We start from the raw sequence: 16,587 nt of genomic DNA on the forward strand, positions 1-16,587 counted from the left end.
GTTGCCGACGGCCAGCATGGAGCCCGGGGAGCGCACGGAGGCCGGGGCCTGTGCGGCGGCGGAGGCCGGGCCCATCTTCACGCTGGAGGAGGTGGGGAAGCGGAACTCCAGCCGCGAGGCCTGGCTGGTTATCCACGGGCGCGTCTACGATGTCACCCGCTTCCTGGAGGAGGTGAGGCCGGGCGGGGCGGGGTCCCGGCCCGTCCCCTCAGGGGCCGGCAGGGGAAGGTCGGGGCCTGGGGGGGCTGAGGGGAGCGGGGCGGGCCTGGGGAGGGCGTGTGGGGCTGAGAGGGAAGGGAAGGGGAGGGGAGGGGGTGGGGGGGGTGAGGGAGGGGAACGGGGGAGGGCGGAGGGGTGCCGTGGGGGGCAGAGACCCCGGGGCGGGGGGGGCTGCAAGGGAAGGGGGGGGGGGGCAGTAAGGCGAAGGGGGGGCTCCTGTGGCCCTGAGGCAGCGGGGCCTCAGCCAGCCGGCGCTGCCCGAAGGAGGGGTCCGCGAGAAGGGCCACCCGCAGGGCTCCCGCTCAGGGCAGCTCCTGGCCCTGCCACAGGTCAGGCCGGCAAAGGCCAGCTGAGTGCAAGGTTGTGCTTCTGCTCCTTTGAGTCAGCTCCTGGTTTCGTAGGAAATCTGTTCAGGCACGCTTACGTGGGAGGTGCAGCTCACCTTAAGCCACGTTACTTTGCTTCTTGTCTTGTAGGGTAAACAGTATTGGGGCTAGATCAGTGGTTTAAATTTGATGTCTCTAAGGACACCCCAGAACTTAAAGGAGAAAGTAGTGGTGATTCAGTAGGTGAGCATCACGCTGCTGCCTTCCCAGCGGTGACCACACGCGAGTGATTTGTAAGCGGTGCAGTCTGCTGTGTGATCTCCAGTTCTCTTGGATATGGGGACAAAAATTGCTTCTAGACTCGATGCTTTTGAATTCTGTTTTTGAGAAGGTTGAGAGCAGTATCGTTAGTGTTTGGAGCTGAAAACAGAGCGGGAGGAAATGTTTAAAAAATTTTCAGAGGGCTTTAATCCCAGCTTGACAAGATACCAAACTCTCTAGCATCTACAGGGTAATGTACAAAAGTTGGTCTGAATCAGCTTTAAAAGAAGAACATTTCACTGAAAATGTACATGTTGCTGCTTGTTGGTTTTGCTTGTCTAAATTAAACTCTGATTTTCCTGCAGGCATTTGTGATTAAAGCATGTCTGCTATGTAGTCATAACATATAATGATAAAATTACCTTGGTGAAATGTATAGGTTTATCAGATAGGAGGAGAGAATGATAACTTGGCAGCTTTTTTACAGTGACCTGACAGCTGGAGGTAGTGGCTTTCTATGTAGCTTTCGGCATTTATTTATAAAGTTAGATACAAGCTGTTTTGTTCACTGGATCCAGCATCATAATGGTTGGTTCAGAATCTGACTTGTGCTTTGAGTCTTCCCCTCAACGTTTGTTCTAAGAGAGTCTCTAAGGTATTTCAGTGAACGAATTAAGGAGTGTCTTCTACTACAGTGCCTTGAGCTGGCCTTTTCTGTAGTCAGTTCTGCACTGTTTATTGCTTTATAATGAAAAATTTTGCTTTCACAGGACCATAAATGGATCCTGTCTGCTTGCTCCTTTGCTCACCAGCGTCTGCTGTTGGTACTCCAGCCCTGTTTACAGGTGCATGTGTGTCAGGTGCAGAATCTGAAAGGCTGAATCTGCTGAGCAGCTGCTCTTCTTGCATCTTTGATACTTGAGAGAGACTCTTGGCACCCAGTATGCTGGAAAGAAAAGTATGTGGGACAGTGGGATGGTGCCTGGTGGAGGCATGGGAGTTTGGTGCTACAGAGCAGCAGTCACATGAAGACTATCAGCTGATGCTCAGCTGTTTTACAGGACAGCCCGCAAGTCTGGCTGAGGTGAGGGACCAGTTGCTCATTTATGACATGCATCTACAAAAGATGCATAGTGTACTGTAGAGAGCTTATGATTGGGGTGGGAAGGAGAAGGCAGTTGCATTGAATGCAACTCTTAACTCAGGTAGCTCTGAAACGCTGGAGCTACAAGTGGGTACTCAGATTCCTGTTCCAGGGTCAGCTCACAAGTTTTCCAGAGTTTTCCAGCTGGTACGTGAGGATTTTCTGAGCAGCTGACTGCCTCCTTCTACACGCACGCCCCCTCCAATGTTTGGGCTCCCTGGCACTAGGCCAAACCTGTCATCTGTCATCTTTCAAATTCCTGAGAGAGGGCAGCGGGGTACAGATCTGTGGGCCCAGCTACCTCTGCTGATTAAATGAAATGGGCAGGGCAGCAGACACATTTTGAAGAATGCTTGTTACTCCACTAGTTTCTGAAATCTTTCATGTTTGCCTGCATCTGAAAGTCTATACAAGATCCAGGGGACATCAAAGCATCTGGCTGGAGCCAGGTTTGAAACAAACAAACAGTGTTTCTTCATGTAACAGGGAGAAGACTGGTGGAACTCCTTGCCAAATGTTGTTGTAGATGCAAGAAGGTTATGTAGATTCAGGGGAAGACCGGGAAAAGCCATTCACTGCTGGTTTCTCAATAACAAAGTGCTGTTTGTTTAGGAAGAGCCAAAACAAGCTGGAGGTTGGGACAGTACCTGCAGAAACTGTGTGCCTTGTCTTACACTTGCATCTGTGTTCCAAATACGGTCGCTACTTTCTGCTTTTCAGACTTAAGAGTTAGACAAATGTTTTCAAGATACTTACCCCACTGTGAATGACACTGTTTCAGAGCATGGACACTGTGTAGTGGTCACAGTCTTCATCTCGGCGTTCTCTGTGTAAGACAGCATCTGGAACAGGACACCTTCAGTATTGTAAATGAGCACAGAAGAATGCTTCGCTTCCCCCTGCAGCAAGCCAGGTTTAGCAGTGCTCTGAATGTTACCTTGGGATGATATTTCACGTTGCCCTTTCCAAGCCTTTTATCCTATTTGTGTTTCTCTGGCATGAAAAAGGTCTGCTTGGACTAGGGAAAGGAAGAAGAATAAGGCTACTGTTTTAACTGCCAGCATGGCTGACACCACGCTTTGCTTATGTACACCACTCACTGACGTGGTGAAACTTGTAAACATAGATCAAGGCCTAATTTATTGGCAAAAATACACTTTATATCTGTTAGTCCGCTGTAATCAGTCGAGTGACAGGGGAACAATGTGTAGCTGATTGGAACCAGGAGTTTGTGTCTTGTTTAGAAGTTACAGTTGTCTGAAACTGTTCTGCTTTAGAGCTCTGAGTTGCTGTGGCTGCAGCTATCAGGGTTTCAGTGGGTAGTATTTCCCCTTGATCCTGTGTAGTCAGTGAAGCAGTGTCTAATTGTTGCCTTTTCTGGCCTTTGGTCACAGATTATTTGAACAGGATTGCTGAACTGCACTGGAGCATTACCTTGGAGTGATTGTGTAACCTCGAAGAAGCCTCACTGCTAAAAGATTGTCGAATTGTGCTTCATGATTCCTGCAAATGAGGTACAGCAGGTCATCCATTAGCCAGCCAACTCAAAATCTGTATGTTGTTTGAAGCGCAGATCAGTTTAAACTTCCAATTTAGTTATTTAATATGTAATAGGAGTAACGACATTTATCACATAGCAAAATTCTACTGAATTATAAGAATGGAACAAAATGCAAGAGATCTGCAAAGATGGCAACTGAAATTTCATGTTTCTGAGAAACTGCAATCTCTTGTACTTCGGAAAGCCTGTAAGTGCCTGAAATGAAGTGTGATTGTTTGAAATCTGAGATAGCCTTATAGTGATAGTGTAATTTTCTCCCACGTCTAGGTAACTGGACCACCAGAATACATGTTATTACTCCTAATTGCAGTAGCCTAGAAAAGCAAGCGTAGACTATTGCTAGAGCAAAAAGAGCTGGCTGCTCAGGTAGGTGTGAATTATGAGTGAGGAAGCAGAGGAAGGCAGGTGTACCTCCCCGACAGGCTCTCTGAGGTCTGGTACTCTGGTTACTGCTCACACTTAGGCCCTCACTGCATTCTTATTAAAATCTGTTGCTTTTAACTTGTGCACTTGTCTGTAATAGGCTTATTTTCACCAGCATTCTTCTGATAGAGGGATGTGGTTTATCTCCATTTTTACACATGACTAGAAGAGTTTGCAGGTAAGTGTTTCTTCAGCACACCCTTTTGTCTGTTTTCTGAGTCCATCAGATGCAGCAGCTAGCACAGCTTTGTCTTGGCATGTGCTGCTGCTTCTGACACCTGTGGCAAGCGTGACTAGAAATCTGTTTGAACCGGCTTCCAAGTGGAATAAGCCTGGGCTGTGACAACTCTAACTCGAATCGGTCAGTTGGTTTCAAGTATAGTGTTCTTCATATTCTACTACTGGCACCTTTTCTTTAAAATTACATGGTTCTAACAGAATTTACGCTCTTTCCAGGCAAGTATATAGCTAAGGTAGGGACTGTGCTTGGAAGAGCTGGTAGTTTAAGAGCATTGTCACTGAGGTGAAAGTAAAGAGGAGGGAAGTATAAGATGGTTGCTCACACCGGAGGCAGCAATTTTTCAGATTCTTAACTCCTGCTGCACCAGCAGTGAGAAGCCAATGTTGGGTACTCTTCTTTGTCTTTTCGCATTTAATTCCTGTGGACTCTAGTGTATCTGAAACCAGAACTCTGTGAGGGAGTAGGAGGAATGTCAGAGATCTGGTTTTGCTCATGCTGACTTGCTCCAGCTTTGCAGAGATGTTTTTTAGGGAAACCTGTTCTGTGTCTTGAAACAAGCTTTGAAGGATGTGCGGTTGATGAACACCATTTGTCTAGGTGTCTGCTTGTCATTGTTTTCTGGCTGGTATGGTACTGGCACATTATTATTGCACAGTAATACTCTTCCCTTTCCTAGCTTATTTCTCTGATACTGGGGGCTAAAAATGAAAGCTTTCGCATCCCCCCTCAACTTGATGATCTTGCATCTTACCTGACCCAGCAACCTAATTAGTTGTAGAGCTTAGTTGTTGCTTCTGAGCTCATTTGCAGTTTACAGTGGGTCTGTAACAGCAGTTGCCTGCCAGACGTATGCAAACGGGTATTTGGAGTTGCCTCCTGCAGTGAGTTTCAGCTTTGCGGTCTCGGAAGCCTCTGCTGTGTGCCTACCTTTCTGATTTCCTGCTGCTTTTTGCTCACTCCTTATCCCTTCTAAAGGCTACACAGATAGAGCTTCTTCTGAGGTCTCTTGAATAATTACAGCCTTGCTGGATGAATGCAGAAGATGGGCTATATGAGCTGCTAATTAGGGAGTGCGTCATGAAAGGCAAACTTTCTTTGCTCGCCATATTAGAGTGTCAGTGACATTTAAAGTGAGCTTGGAGTAACTATGGGGTTGTACAAGGCCCTGCGTCTGCTCTTCTTCTCTGGACCCAGTTTGGAATTTGGAGAACTTGATTGAAAGATCGCACTGAAATGATGCTTCGAGCACCTGCTGTAGCTGTGAGTATTGCGAAGCATGAGGAAGTATTGGGCTCCTGACTGCAACAAGAGCAGGCTGGCCTCTCTTCTGCACCACCTGGGCCAGGGGCTCTTGAGGTGCCTTATGGTGGTGGTGGGCTGTTGCACTTCTCCCTCCAAATGACAGGGTTCTCCCTGTAAGATTGTTTTCTCTGCCCAGTGGCATTGGTTGTATTCTTCCAGAACTGGTGCTTCAAGACTATTAATGTTGCTGTCAATGTATGCTTTATTTATTGTGTATTCCGAAGGCTCAAGTGACAAGCAGGTTCCAGTTCTATTACTGTTGCTGAGGAAGACTTATGAGTACTGGCACTCGGACCCACCTTTCTTGTTGTTTGCTTTTGTCTGTTTCTGAAAACATTTTCCAGCCATTGTTTCCTCTGGAATTACTTCTAATTTACTTTTTTTCCACGGTTTGCAACACTCTGTTTTCATGTTTTCCTGCTGGAGCTGTAGCTTTGAGAAGTTTTGTGGCAGAGTAAATGACTTCCTGTATAAATAGTCTGGGTTTACTGTTTTCTTGGGTATGACAAGGTAAGAATTGTCTGGCTGCAGTTGTGGTTGTCTAGACTAGAGAATCCTTTCAGAAATACACTATGCCAGAATGTTTTGAAGTTTTTTCTTTTGGACTGGTGTTTACAATAAAGGACAGATGTGCATGAATAGATAATTCTTTTTATTACTTGTGGATTTAGCAAGTGCATAGAAAGGCTTCAGACCCAAAGAGGTAAAGAGGAGCAAACTGTACCGTTCTTGCTTCTTTTACTTTACCATTCTTCTTGTTTGTCTCTTGTATATGCAAAGGCTGGATGCCACTGAAAGCCAATATCTGCTGCATGTTCCCTGTTAGTGCAGTGTTTTGTCTGCTCTTTTAGGGTGGATGATTAGGAAAGCAAGGTTGTCATCTTAAAATTCAGTTCTGATATTTTTCTATCTGAAATAAGATTTCTGGAGAGACATCCCTATGGAGTTCTTCTAGAAGGCTTAAAGTAAAGGGCCAGCTTTTCATCCCCTGGTTTCTGTGGATCTTTTCAAACATGCATATAAAGTAAGTAAAAGTTGGACAGTTCTGAGTAATGTGCATAGACAATCTACAGTGTCCTACTGTTGCAGCCAAGTCTTGAGGGTGTGATCTAAGGGGCGCAAAAATAATCTAAAGCATGGTCTTGCTGCAGCCTGTGTTCCTGCAACTCCCACGTGTAAAGAGAGACATGCATCCAGCTCTGTAGTGAGCTCAGTCACAGCTATCCCAGCAGATAATCGGTTCCTTTTCTTTTTTTTTTCTTTCTTTTTTTTTTTTTTTTTTTTCTTTTTTGTAGGGTGGGTTTCCTGCTAGGGTAGTCCCTGGTCAGACTCCCTCTGAGATCAAGTGAGCCTGAGGGTTGGTGTGGGAGAAATGGCAGCCAGACCTGTAGCCAGGCACAGGGGGAACGAGCAGAGTGGAGTCCCACTTGGTTTTACAGCTAAGGCAATCTAATAACTGACTGCTAACCAAACTGTGTCCTAGGACTGCGGACTTTGCCCTTCATGGCTGTTGAGAAGGCTCCACGTTGATTTTGTCACATACCTGGACAATAAAGGGATTTATTCAGAATAAAGAGCTCTGGTACAAGGATTGCAGAATTGGCTGCAGTAACTCACAGGAGTAAACAACTGGACTGTGTTTGTGTCCATACTGAGGATGTTTGGTATGAGGTGTGAGCGCCAAGTGGGAGTATTTAGACTTTTGGCAGCAAAAACAGACAAGCTGAAGGAAGAGAGGCAAGGGCAACTGTTCTGTGTCTGTGGGAAGGAAAATGATATTACAGAGAAAAACAGGTGTGTTAGTCCTTTGATGTGAAACTTTGTCTAACATCTCTTCTCCAGTTCCAGGCTTGTAGCTGTTAGAGGCATTTCAGGCAGCAGTGAGCAACTCTTGTCTTCTCAACTAGCACATTTAGTGCTTGTTGCCTGATGCTCTAGAAAACTGGGTTAGTCCCTGTGTGCGCACTGAGAAGCCTGACCACTTTATTGGTTTAACTGGATTAGCTGATAGTTTAAACTGAACTATTTGTTCACACTCACACTGTGAAGAGATTGTACTTCGCTGGCTTTGTGGTTAGTGCTTTTCATTGCTGGTCTGTTCCTGGAATTATGGTATTGACGGTGCTAGAGAAGAGCCAAGCCCATCAAGGAAAACAGAGTTGCACCAGGGTTTTTGTCAGTTCTTGCTGCTTGTCTGTGACTGCCACCAACAGAAATGCCAGTGGTGTTGTGGAGCGTCCTGTGGATTTGGTACTTCTGGTGTTGCAACTTCTGAAACTCTGAAATCAGTATATGATGTCAAACAGTATAATTTTTTGTGACACTTCCCCCCACCCCCCAGGTTTTTGAGTGGTTGTACGCTAGATTGGGTTCAGTATTGTTGGGACTATGCTAGTCATAGCTTCTTAAGCTACTAGAAAACATGATGCATTTCAGCTCAGTACTTCATTCCTCATTGCACAGCTGTGTGCAGAGAGAGGCCGTTAGCCAAATACTATTATTATTTTGTAGTATCTAAGAAGTAGAATACCCTTTCCTCTGCTGATGCCTGTAAAGGCAGTGTTGTCTTGTGCTTCACTAGCGGCGGAGGTGCCTCAGGAAAGCTCTTGAGAAAAATCATGAAGGAGAGGCTCCTCTGCAAGCAAGTCTGATTTGTGCAGTGAAGCCCTTGAAAAGTTGTGTGAGGATATCCTTTCTTTTGTGTATTTTCGTGCCCAACTCAGTTATGGAATCATGGGAGGGATAGTTTGGCTATGGGGGATAAAGCTGTGCTTCCCTGTGTATGTTGGGGATTTGCCTCTCCAGGAGGATTTTTATTATGTTTCCAGGCTGTGCAGCACACACTATTCTCCATGGATTCCTGAAGGAGAGAATGGACAATTGAAGAATTTATTGCTGATGTTGGTTTGAGGCATCTGTGATGAAGGGAATAGGTTGGAAGGAACTTCTGGTACCTTTTCTATATCTAGCCCTTTGCTCACCTGAAGTCTTCTCTTCCAGCATCCAGGTGGAGAAGAGGTTTTGCTTGAACAAGCTGGTAGAGATGCCACAGAGAGCTTTGAAGATGTTGGGCATTCCACAGATGCCAGGGAAATGCTCAAGCAGTACTACATAGGGGAGATCCATCCGGTAAGGACTGGCTGGCTGTGACAGCCTCTTTCAGAGCTGGAATGAGTCTGTGTAAAAGTGTGACTCTCCTTTGTGTAACCCACTGCACACATACACGAAGATGTGTCTTGTGAAATAAGTAACTAGTTAAGGGTTTTAGGCAGTCTCTGTGTTGTCTGGGATTTCTGTTGAGGGAACAAAACCAAATTAGTTTTGTCTTTCCACCATTCAGAACAGATTTCTCACTACAATTAAATCCGGGGCACTTAAAGAAGCTAAGCTAATCGGCTCTCACCTTCGCTTTGCCTTGCAATTTAGAGTTCAGGAGGGTGAGAGATCACGGCACGGCACAAACACCAGCTTCCTGCCTGCTACAGAGGCTGTGTGCCTTTGGGTGCTGAAGGATCGACTCCTTTGAAAACCAAGTCTAGGCAATTACCCCTATGATGAGGACTGTGCACACGTCCCTCATAAAGACTGCACATTTCTCTTGAAGTCAGTGCTTATCTTTTTTCTTCTTTTTTTTTCCGCCTTGACAGCACGATCGTAAAAAAGAAGGTTCTAAGGTAAGCTGTTGGTGTTTTACTTTTCTGTTTTAATTTAATGCTATGGAAACAATATTATGCTCACAAAATGAATAACGGAGTTGTCACATGCCTTTTTTTTTTTTTTTTTTTTTTGGCACACAGACACCCCCCCACCCCCTGTGGGGGTTGTGGCTTTATGTTTACACAAACTACAGTAATGAATGAATCTTCCAAGCAAATTATACCTCTTGTTTTTGTTCTGAACCTCAGCAGTCACCTTAGTGTGAAATTGGAAGTGGTTTTTTATGCCCTCTCTCCTCTGACATCAGCAATGTTATTTCCACACCTTGAGCCACAGACCATTTTTTTTGCACTACTCATGATGTTCTGACCACTGAACTGTTAGTGTTGTTACATTCAAACCAGGAGACAGGCACAGCCACCGTAGGGTTGGCTGTAAAACAAGAATTCTCTGTTAACTGCCCTGGTAATCATTGGTATTGCTTAAAACTCAGGTACTCCTGGGTTAGAACAGGGCATAGTGTTGCAAAAATGCTTTTGAAATGGATGGGGAGAGGGAAATGGTAATAAATAGAATCCCATCTGAGAGGTAAACATGTGCCTTGCAGCTGGCTTCTCTTCTGACTTGGCTTGAAGGCTCGGACCAGGCACAGCTCTGCCTTCAACAACACTTTCATTAGATGTTGTTCAAAGCAGGGCCACTTGCAGAGCAGCAGGAACCAAGAAGGAAGCTGTCAACAGAGAGAGCGGCAGCTGAAGCCCTTGGGAGCGTTTGCTCGCTGTAGTCAGCCATAGAAAGAATAACCCAGGCTGGGTAAAGCCAATGCTTAGTTATAACATGGGGCCGCATGGTTATGCATATATTCACCTTAAAATGTGTTTAGTTCAGCTCCGTTGCATAATCGCATACCTAAAATGTGCATAGAAATGAGTAGTAATCAAAGTAACTCCCTTGGATATGAGTTAAATATTTTTTGAAATATTTTTCTCTTCTGAGGAGGAATTCCAGAGTTGTGTACAGCTAAGGTCTTTCTCCAGTGTACAACAGCAGCTTTAAAATTATACTTCGGCCTGCTTTTAAAATAGCAGGAAGAGATAGAAGTCAGTAATGTAACAATAAATAGGAGGGACCCACAAAATAAAAAGTCATACATGTATACTCTTTTGATGCAGCTCAGAGGTAGCCCCCCACGGATAAGTGTTGGTGTTTAGCATCCACTGGATGTATTACGACAGAAAAGCAAGCACTAAGGCTCTCAAGAAATGGAGATAATTCTCTTTAGGATGGGCAGGAAAGGTGATTTTGGGTTGGTAGGCGTTGATTAAACTGGAGAGCTGCAGCAGCCACCAAGGAAGAGGCTGTAGAGCTGATGAAAGGCGAAAGGGGAATTTCAACTGACTGGAAAAAGTATTTAAATGTGCAGCTTTATGAAAGGAGAACTATAAAGTTTGGAAACAGGTTGCATGCAAGGGAAGAGTTGAAGAGCGTGCTGTGGCTGTATGTTTCAGTGGTCAGGCAGCAGGATGGCAAATGGGGACGTGGGCAGGGGTTTAGGGAGGGGGTGACAGTGCTAGGATTATCTGTATTGGAGCGCAGGTTATCATCCATTGCGTAAAAAGGAACAGACTGCTTTCCGAGGTAATGAGCAAGATTTTTTTTTTTTTTTTTTTTTTTTTTGAGAGGGGTGCAAGTTTTAGTGTGAAGTTGATGACTGGGTGGGAGGGATTGGGTTAATGGAAAGAATGTGGAGGTGAGGACAATGGCAAACATCCCCAGAAGCACCTGCACCTGTGACAGAGGGTGTTTGGCAGAGGAGGGATGGTTTATTTTTTCTCCATGTTCGTAATCACGTGTTCAGTCTTGTAGTCTTATTAGCATGTGTTTAATGTTTCTTTTTTCCCCCTGCTAACTCCCTCTTTCCTCCTTCAGAATCCAAGTATGACATCCTCAGGCCAAGCAAGGTATAGTATCTTCTTATAGTAAGAGTAAGAAATGGAGGGGTTAGGACTCCCTGTTTGTAGAACTGCGTGTTAACTCCAATAGGCAGGAAAAAAAGCCCAGGGATATCACTGCATGCTCCTTCCAGCAATAGTCCAGATGTAACTTGCCGAACTGCAGCTCACAGAGTTAGCTGCCAGGGCACGCACCTCCCTTGTCGGATGTGGAGACACAGCCGGTGGCACCAAGTCCCCTGCTCACTGGGCAGCACAGGCATCCTGGTACTGTGCAGCTCAGATTCTTGTGCGTTCGTGTTGCGTGGCTGTGGCTGCAGTCCCTTTGCACTGCAGTGTTTGTTTGCGTGGTAGCTGCAGGTCTTGGGGTGACACAACACAGTCGTGTGGGTTTTTTTGGAGGATCTTTACCATGAGCAGCCCCATTTAGTTGAAAATCCTTACAACCAGAACAGGGCCCTAGTCTTTTGTAGCTGATGCAGAACTTTTTTTGCTAAGGAGGCTGCGGAAGGTGAGCCTGTGGCCTCTGGTTTATGAGTGAGGAAGATTTATTGTGGGATAGCTGTAGCAATTTCCATCCTTGAGTCAACTCAGCTGTTTGTATAGCACAAATTACAGTCTGACTTTTTTAAGGAAAAAAAAACCCAACCCGCAACCCAACAACCAACAAAATAAACCCCAAATTGGTTTCTGTATGTGCCAGGCTGGAAAATTCAGCAATCCAGCAGCTGTTTTTTAAGCCACCAAGCGGCTCTTGCAGCGCAGGGGCCTCAGAGGGGCCGGGCAGAGTGCTGGGTGCAGGGACCGTCGGTGCTGCCCAGCCCGGCGAGCCGAGACCCCTGCGGCTGGTCTGCTAGCAGCTGGAGACAGGCCCCAAGAGCTGCCTGGATGAAAACAGACGTGTAATAAGTGATGAACATCTTGAGTGAATTATTAACTTGATACTTTCTTCTGGTTTATGTTGTGTTGTATTGTTTGTGTTGTGTTTTTGTTTTCTCCCTATAGTTTCTGGTCAACGTGGCTAATTCCCATCTTTGGAGCACTGGTCATAGGTTTAATGTATCGCTATTACATGTTGGATGGGAGAACCTCTTGAACTGACCTTGCTGGGACCTCAGAAAGCCTGAAAGAGAGGGTGTGAGAGAGAGCGCATGCATGCAACACGTGGAGTTCTGCTTCCCTTAACCTTTTCTGCCTTGCTTTTAGCTTTGAGCCTGTCAAGTGATGTTGATATCCATGGGACCAAGCTAATACCAAACGCTCTCTATCCTAACTCTGGGACCCGCAGACCTGTCATGCTTTCCTCTTGCGGTCGTGGGGCAAGTGCAACTTCCCAGCATTCTCTTATGTGTGTGTGTGGTCCCCTTCGTGTGTGCGTGTTCGTGCGCGCGCTCTCTCTCGCTCTCTCTCTTGCTCTCTCTCTCACTCGCTCTCTGAAGTAAATCACAGACAACCTTTTTTCTTTCAATGCCTTTTCGTTAAGCCAGACAACGTGAAACAGCTGCTAGTGAGCCTGTGGATTTGACTCAGTCCTTCACGTAGCATTGTCAGAAATAAACTGCAAATTGTCTACAGTCCTTTCCAGAAAAGATATCGGGAGATTTGGTTCCACAGTAACTTTCCCAGTGCATGCAGGCAACACTAATTGGAGCAGCCAGAAATTGTTAGCTTTGCTACCTCTTTCTGTACATGTCTGTTTTTAACGGTTAAACAAATATAAGTATTTTAAAAGCGATTCTGTTCATTTTGTAATATTTGTACTTGTCCCTTTTAAAATGTATATTCTGTGAAACAATTTATACCTTGGATTCTGGTTTGTTTTGGGTGCTTTTGTGCTGCGTGCGGCAATGCCAGAAATGGGAACTGACATGCGGCTTCTCAAAATGCAGTTTTTTCTTTCTGCCTGAGGTCTTGATCCAACACATATATTGGAAACAGCTCATTCTTACTGTGAGTGTGCACCAGATGGGGACGGACACACACACAAATAAATCCAGTTTCTTCTCTCTAAGTGAAAAGGGAAAAGAAATCCATTTGGGATTTGTGCATAATGCTGGTTTTGTCTTGGAAATAGAGGAGAGTATTCCTCTCTTCTGTTTTTGTGTATTGTGTGGTTGGTCTCCAACAGAGCAGAGACAATGTAAGGTATGCTTCGAGCACCGAGGCATGAATCTTTCCAGCACATTGGTCTCTGGCTTCGGGATCTGCTAAATAGAGGGGACTCGTGTTCTGGTGTCCGATGCCCTTCAGCAGTTCTTGAATGGCAACAAAAAGGGAAGCGATACATTGTAGGTTGTTGGTTTTCTTCTCTTTTTCATGAAACTACTCTGTTCCCTGGAGGGTCACGTAGAAGAATGTCTTAGATGTGAAATTACAGTCTGCCTTTTTAAAGACGAAGGCCAAGGAACTGCGTAGTCACTGGGAAGGGAGAGCACTGCTGGCGCTGCATTACTCCCTCTACTCCTCCAATGGGCCCAGGCCCCTCGCTGCTGGCAGCGGCATCTCCTATTTCAGCCCATGGTGTTTTAGCAGAGGTGCAACAGAAGTCCCTGTAGAGGTCTGTCTTCCCTCAGGACTTTTTTTCACTGCCATCGATTGTTTTCTCTCTTGCGGTGAGTTATCTGGCCAGGGTAGCCTGAAGTTCGCCATAGCTGAAGCGGCATTTGGCTATCCTACTGCAAGCTGTGTTTGTCCCTCGTCCTGCCCTGGCTGCTTTGGTGGTCTAGTTTCTGTTTAATCTGCCCTAAGAAGAGTTTAGTAGAGGAGTATAAATCTGGCTTTTCCTTGGTTCAGTAGGAAAGACATGGGAAATGCTCTTTAGCTACATTTGAAAGGATAAAGGTGACAGGCCATGCAGTCATTCATTAACATAGGTCTTAAACTTGGAAATGGGTTGGTCAATATAAGTTTATGGAAAACAGATCTTATCAGTTCGAAATGATACTTTTATATTCCAGATTAGTCACAAGTACGCTGATGTGCTGCTGATACACTGATGTGCTGCTGAGGCTTCTGTAAGGCATTTGAGTTGGTGCTGCAAGGTATATTGCCTGATTTAACAAAACCAATACAAAAATCCACAAGGACAAACTGAAAACAGAAAGATTTGATTTACCTGTGCAAGGGCAATAGCTGGTGAACGTGTTTCAGATTCACCCCAAAGAACAATCTGTGCTGGTTTAAGACTTAGCAGTGACCTAGGAGGAGACAGATGCTCCATGGAAAACCTGGCACTGTCACTGCAGTGGATGAATGCTGTGACTATGCCTTTGGCTGGTAAAAATCCAGAGAAATGCCATGTAAGTGATTAAAAGCTTGGAAACTTATTTATGGTGAGAGACTTGGGCCCAACCTAGCTTATCAAAGGGAGGGTTACAAAACTAGTAGCATGGAGGTGCTTGCACATCGAATAGAAACTGTCAAAGGGCTTTTTGATTTGGAGGACAGTGGTCTAAAAAAGAGCGCCAGTTAGAGCCAGAGCAGTTCAAACTGGAAATAGGTGCCTTTTCACATTTATCACCACGTCATGAACAATGCACGCAGTTTAGTGAGGCTTATAGTGGATTCTCTATCAATGGAAATTTTTGGAGCTGGAAGGCACGTGGTGGCTAGAGCATCATCTTACCGAGCCGGGTTAGTTCAGGGAGGTGTCGGGCCCTCTACAAAAGTCAGCTGGCTTGATTCCAGGAGCATCAGCTTAGCTCAAGGAACAGGGCTTGGTGTATTGATGCCTGGTGTGATGGTGGAAATGTGTCTGTTTTCTCTGTAGGCATCACTTTTATCTGGATTTTGACATACTTTCTTTTTATTTATTTATTTTTAAATACCGTTTTCCTGGTGCTGTATGTTCAGTTGCATGTTGGCTGCTCTAAATAACTTCGCCATCGTCAGAGCTTGTCCCTTTGCTGTTTACCTTTGGGAAAACAGCCTGTCAATTCTCATTTGTTACAGAGCTTTTTTGTAGTTGCTGCTGTTTCTTTTTAACCAATTAACTGCCGGGGGAAGAGCTTCACTCTTGTTCCAGGGCTGCTTAGAGCTCTTAAGAGCCTCATCTGATGCCTCGTGGAAGCCCAAGTAGTCTCTGCTGAACAGCTGTCCCTTTTCTGCGTGAGGGCTGGCTCCCTCAAAGATCTCTATCAAGATGCTTGAGGTGCATGTACAGAAGCTGCATCGAGGGCTTCCCGCTCCTCCGTTACAAGCTTGGGACAGCGTCAATGCACCCAGCATCGGCATCAGTTTTACTGGTCTGTCATCCTGCAGCTCCTTCCCGCAGCAACGCCCGTGGGAGCTGGGGCTGGTCTGAAGGACAGCCGGTATGCGATGGAGGCAGCTGGTGTGAGCCCGGAGCTCTCCTGGTGCTGAGCTCCCCTGCCCAGGGCTTCCTCCAGTGAGGTGGTGGGGGCCGGCCTGCCTCTCCTCATTCCTTTCTTCTTCTGGCTTGCTGAATGATGGGTCCCACAGGTGTGAAACTGCTCAGGCAACAAAGGAGGTATTAACAATGTTTGTTTACCCGTTTTATTTGAGGTTTAAAAAAGACAATTCAAATTCTTTGTCTTTAAAGCTGAACTTCTCACACAGTGAACATTTGTTGCCAGGTCCCCCACACAATGCAGGCACTGTCTCAGCTTTTACCCTGTGAGAAAACTGTCTCGGTGAAACTAAAGCTGGGTGTGAGTGCTTTGCTTCCTTCAGGTGCTTTGGGGAAGGTGTTGAGTGAAGAACTGTAAACACGAGCATGGAGGCAGCTTCCATGGTGACTGTAACCGTATGATGGCTGCCTCGGGAACACCAGCAGAACTGTGCTGGTCTCTTCTGCCTCTCCACTAGCCCAAATTCCTTGACAAAGCAGAACATAACTGTCAATTGGGTTGTTGGTTTGCGGAGGATGGGTAGAAGAGCTGGGTGCCTTCCTGGTTTTGATGAAATTGGGTGATAAAGGGAAGGAGTAGGGCAGAAACGAGATGCAGAGTGTTCTGTGGTGCTTCTGGGAGCCTTGGCTGCTGCCCCAGGGCGGGATGCAGGCTGGGGGGCCCTTGGGTGATGCTCTGTTCTGAGCCAGGAGTCCCCCTGAAATGCCCTTTCTTGTACCTGGAGACCCTCTGCCCAGCAGGATGTGCTCGGTTGTGTATTTGCCGTGTTCAGTAAAGGTGTACAACAAGCAAGTGCACGATTGTGTCTTTCAACAGGTACAAAATGTTTAGTGACTCTGTCCCCCCAAGCCCGCTGCCTGACTGCTGGCTTGGGTGGTGCCTGTTCTACGGGGCTTCAATATCCCGCGTTTGTTCTGTTTTACAAACCTGACAAGCTCCCATCACCTGTATTTGTGGCACAGGATCTCTGCTGCACCGCAATGGGAATTATAATGAGACAAAAGGATTTAGGGGGGTGGCGTTCAGCAGCTGCTTGCTGTTTCCCAGAACAATCCTCACATTCCACTGGGGTCTACGTGGGGGAAACGGGTATCAACGATGCGGCGGCAGCATGAGGCGGCCAAAGCGGGA

At 46.0% G+C, this 16,587-nt stretch overlaps 1 protein-coding gene across 1 annotated transcript; it reads left to right on the forward strand.

Moving 5' to 3' along the window:
• The first annotated feature begins 16 nt into the window (after positions 1–16).
• LOC102056812 (cytochrome b5) lies at positions 17–12,821 on the forward strand. Its single transcript, XM_055726381.1, has 5 exons — positions 17–172; positions 8,478–8,606; positions 9,125–9,151; positions 11,064–11,095; positions 12,092–12,821. Exons 1-5 carry the CDS (start codon positions 17–19, stop codon positions 12,180–12,182), a joined length of 435 nt encoding a protein of 144 aa, XP_055582356.1. The 3' UTR covers positions 12,183–12,821.
• Positions 12,822–16,587: the final 3,766 nt, after the last annotated feature.

The sequence above is a fragment of the Falco cherrug genome, chromosome 14 (genome assembly GCF_023634085.1).
Source record: "Falco cherrug isolate bFalChe1 chromosome 14, bFalChe1.pri, whole genome shotgun sequence".
Lineage (NCBI taxonomy): Eukaryota > Metazoa > Chordata > Aves > Falconiformes > Falconidae > Falco > Falco cherrug.

What these genes read in the sequence shown, in the direction of transcription:
- LOC102056812 (XM_055726381.1), top strand. Translation starts at nt 17, where the DNA reads ATGGAGCCCGGGGAGCGCACGGAGGCCGGGGCCTGTGCGGCGGCGGAG. An exon ending in TCACCCGCTTCCTGGAGGAG is followed by an intron (nt 173 to 8,477) that starts GTGAGGCCGGGC and finishes CTTCTCTTCCAG; the next exon opens with CATCCAGGTGGAGAAGAGGT. An exon ending in GTAAAAAAGAAGGTTCTAAG is followed by an intron (nt 9,152 to 11,063) that starts GTAAGCTGTTGG and finishes TTCCTCCTTCAG; the next exon opens with AATCCAAGTATGACATCCTC.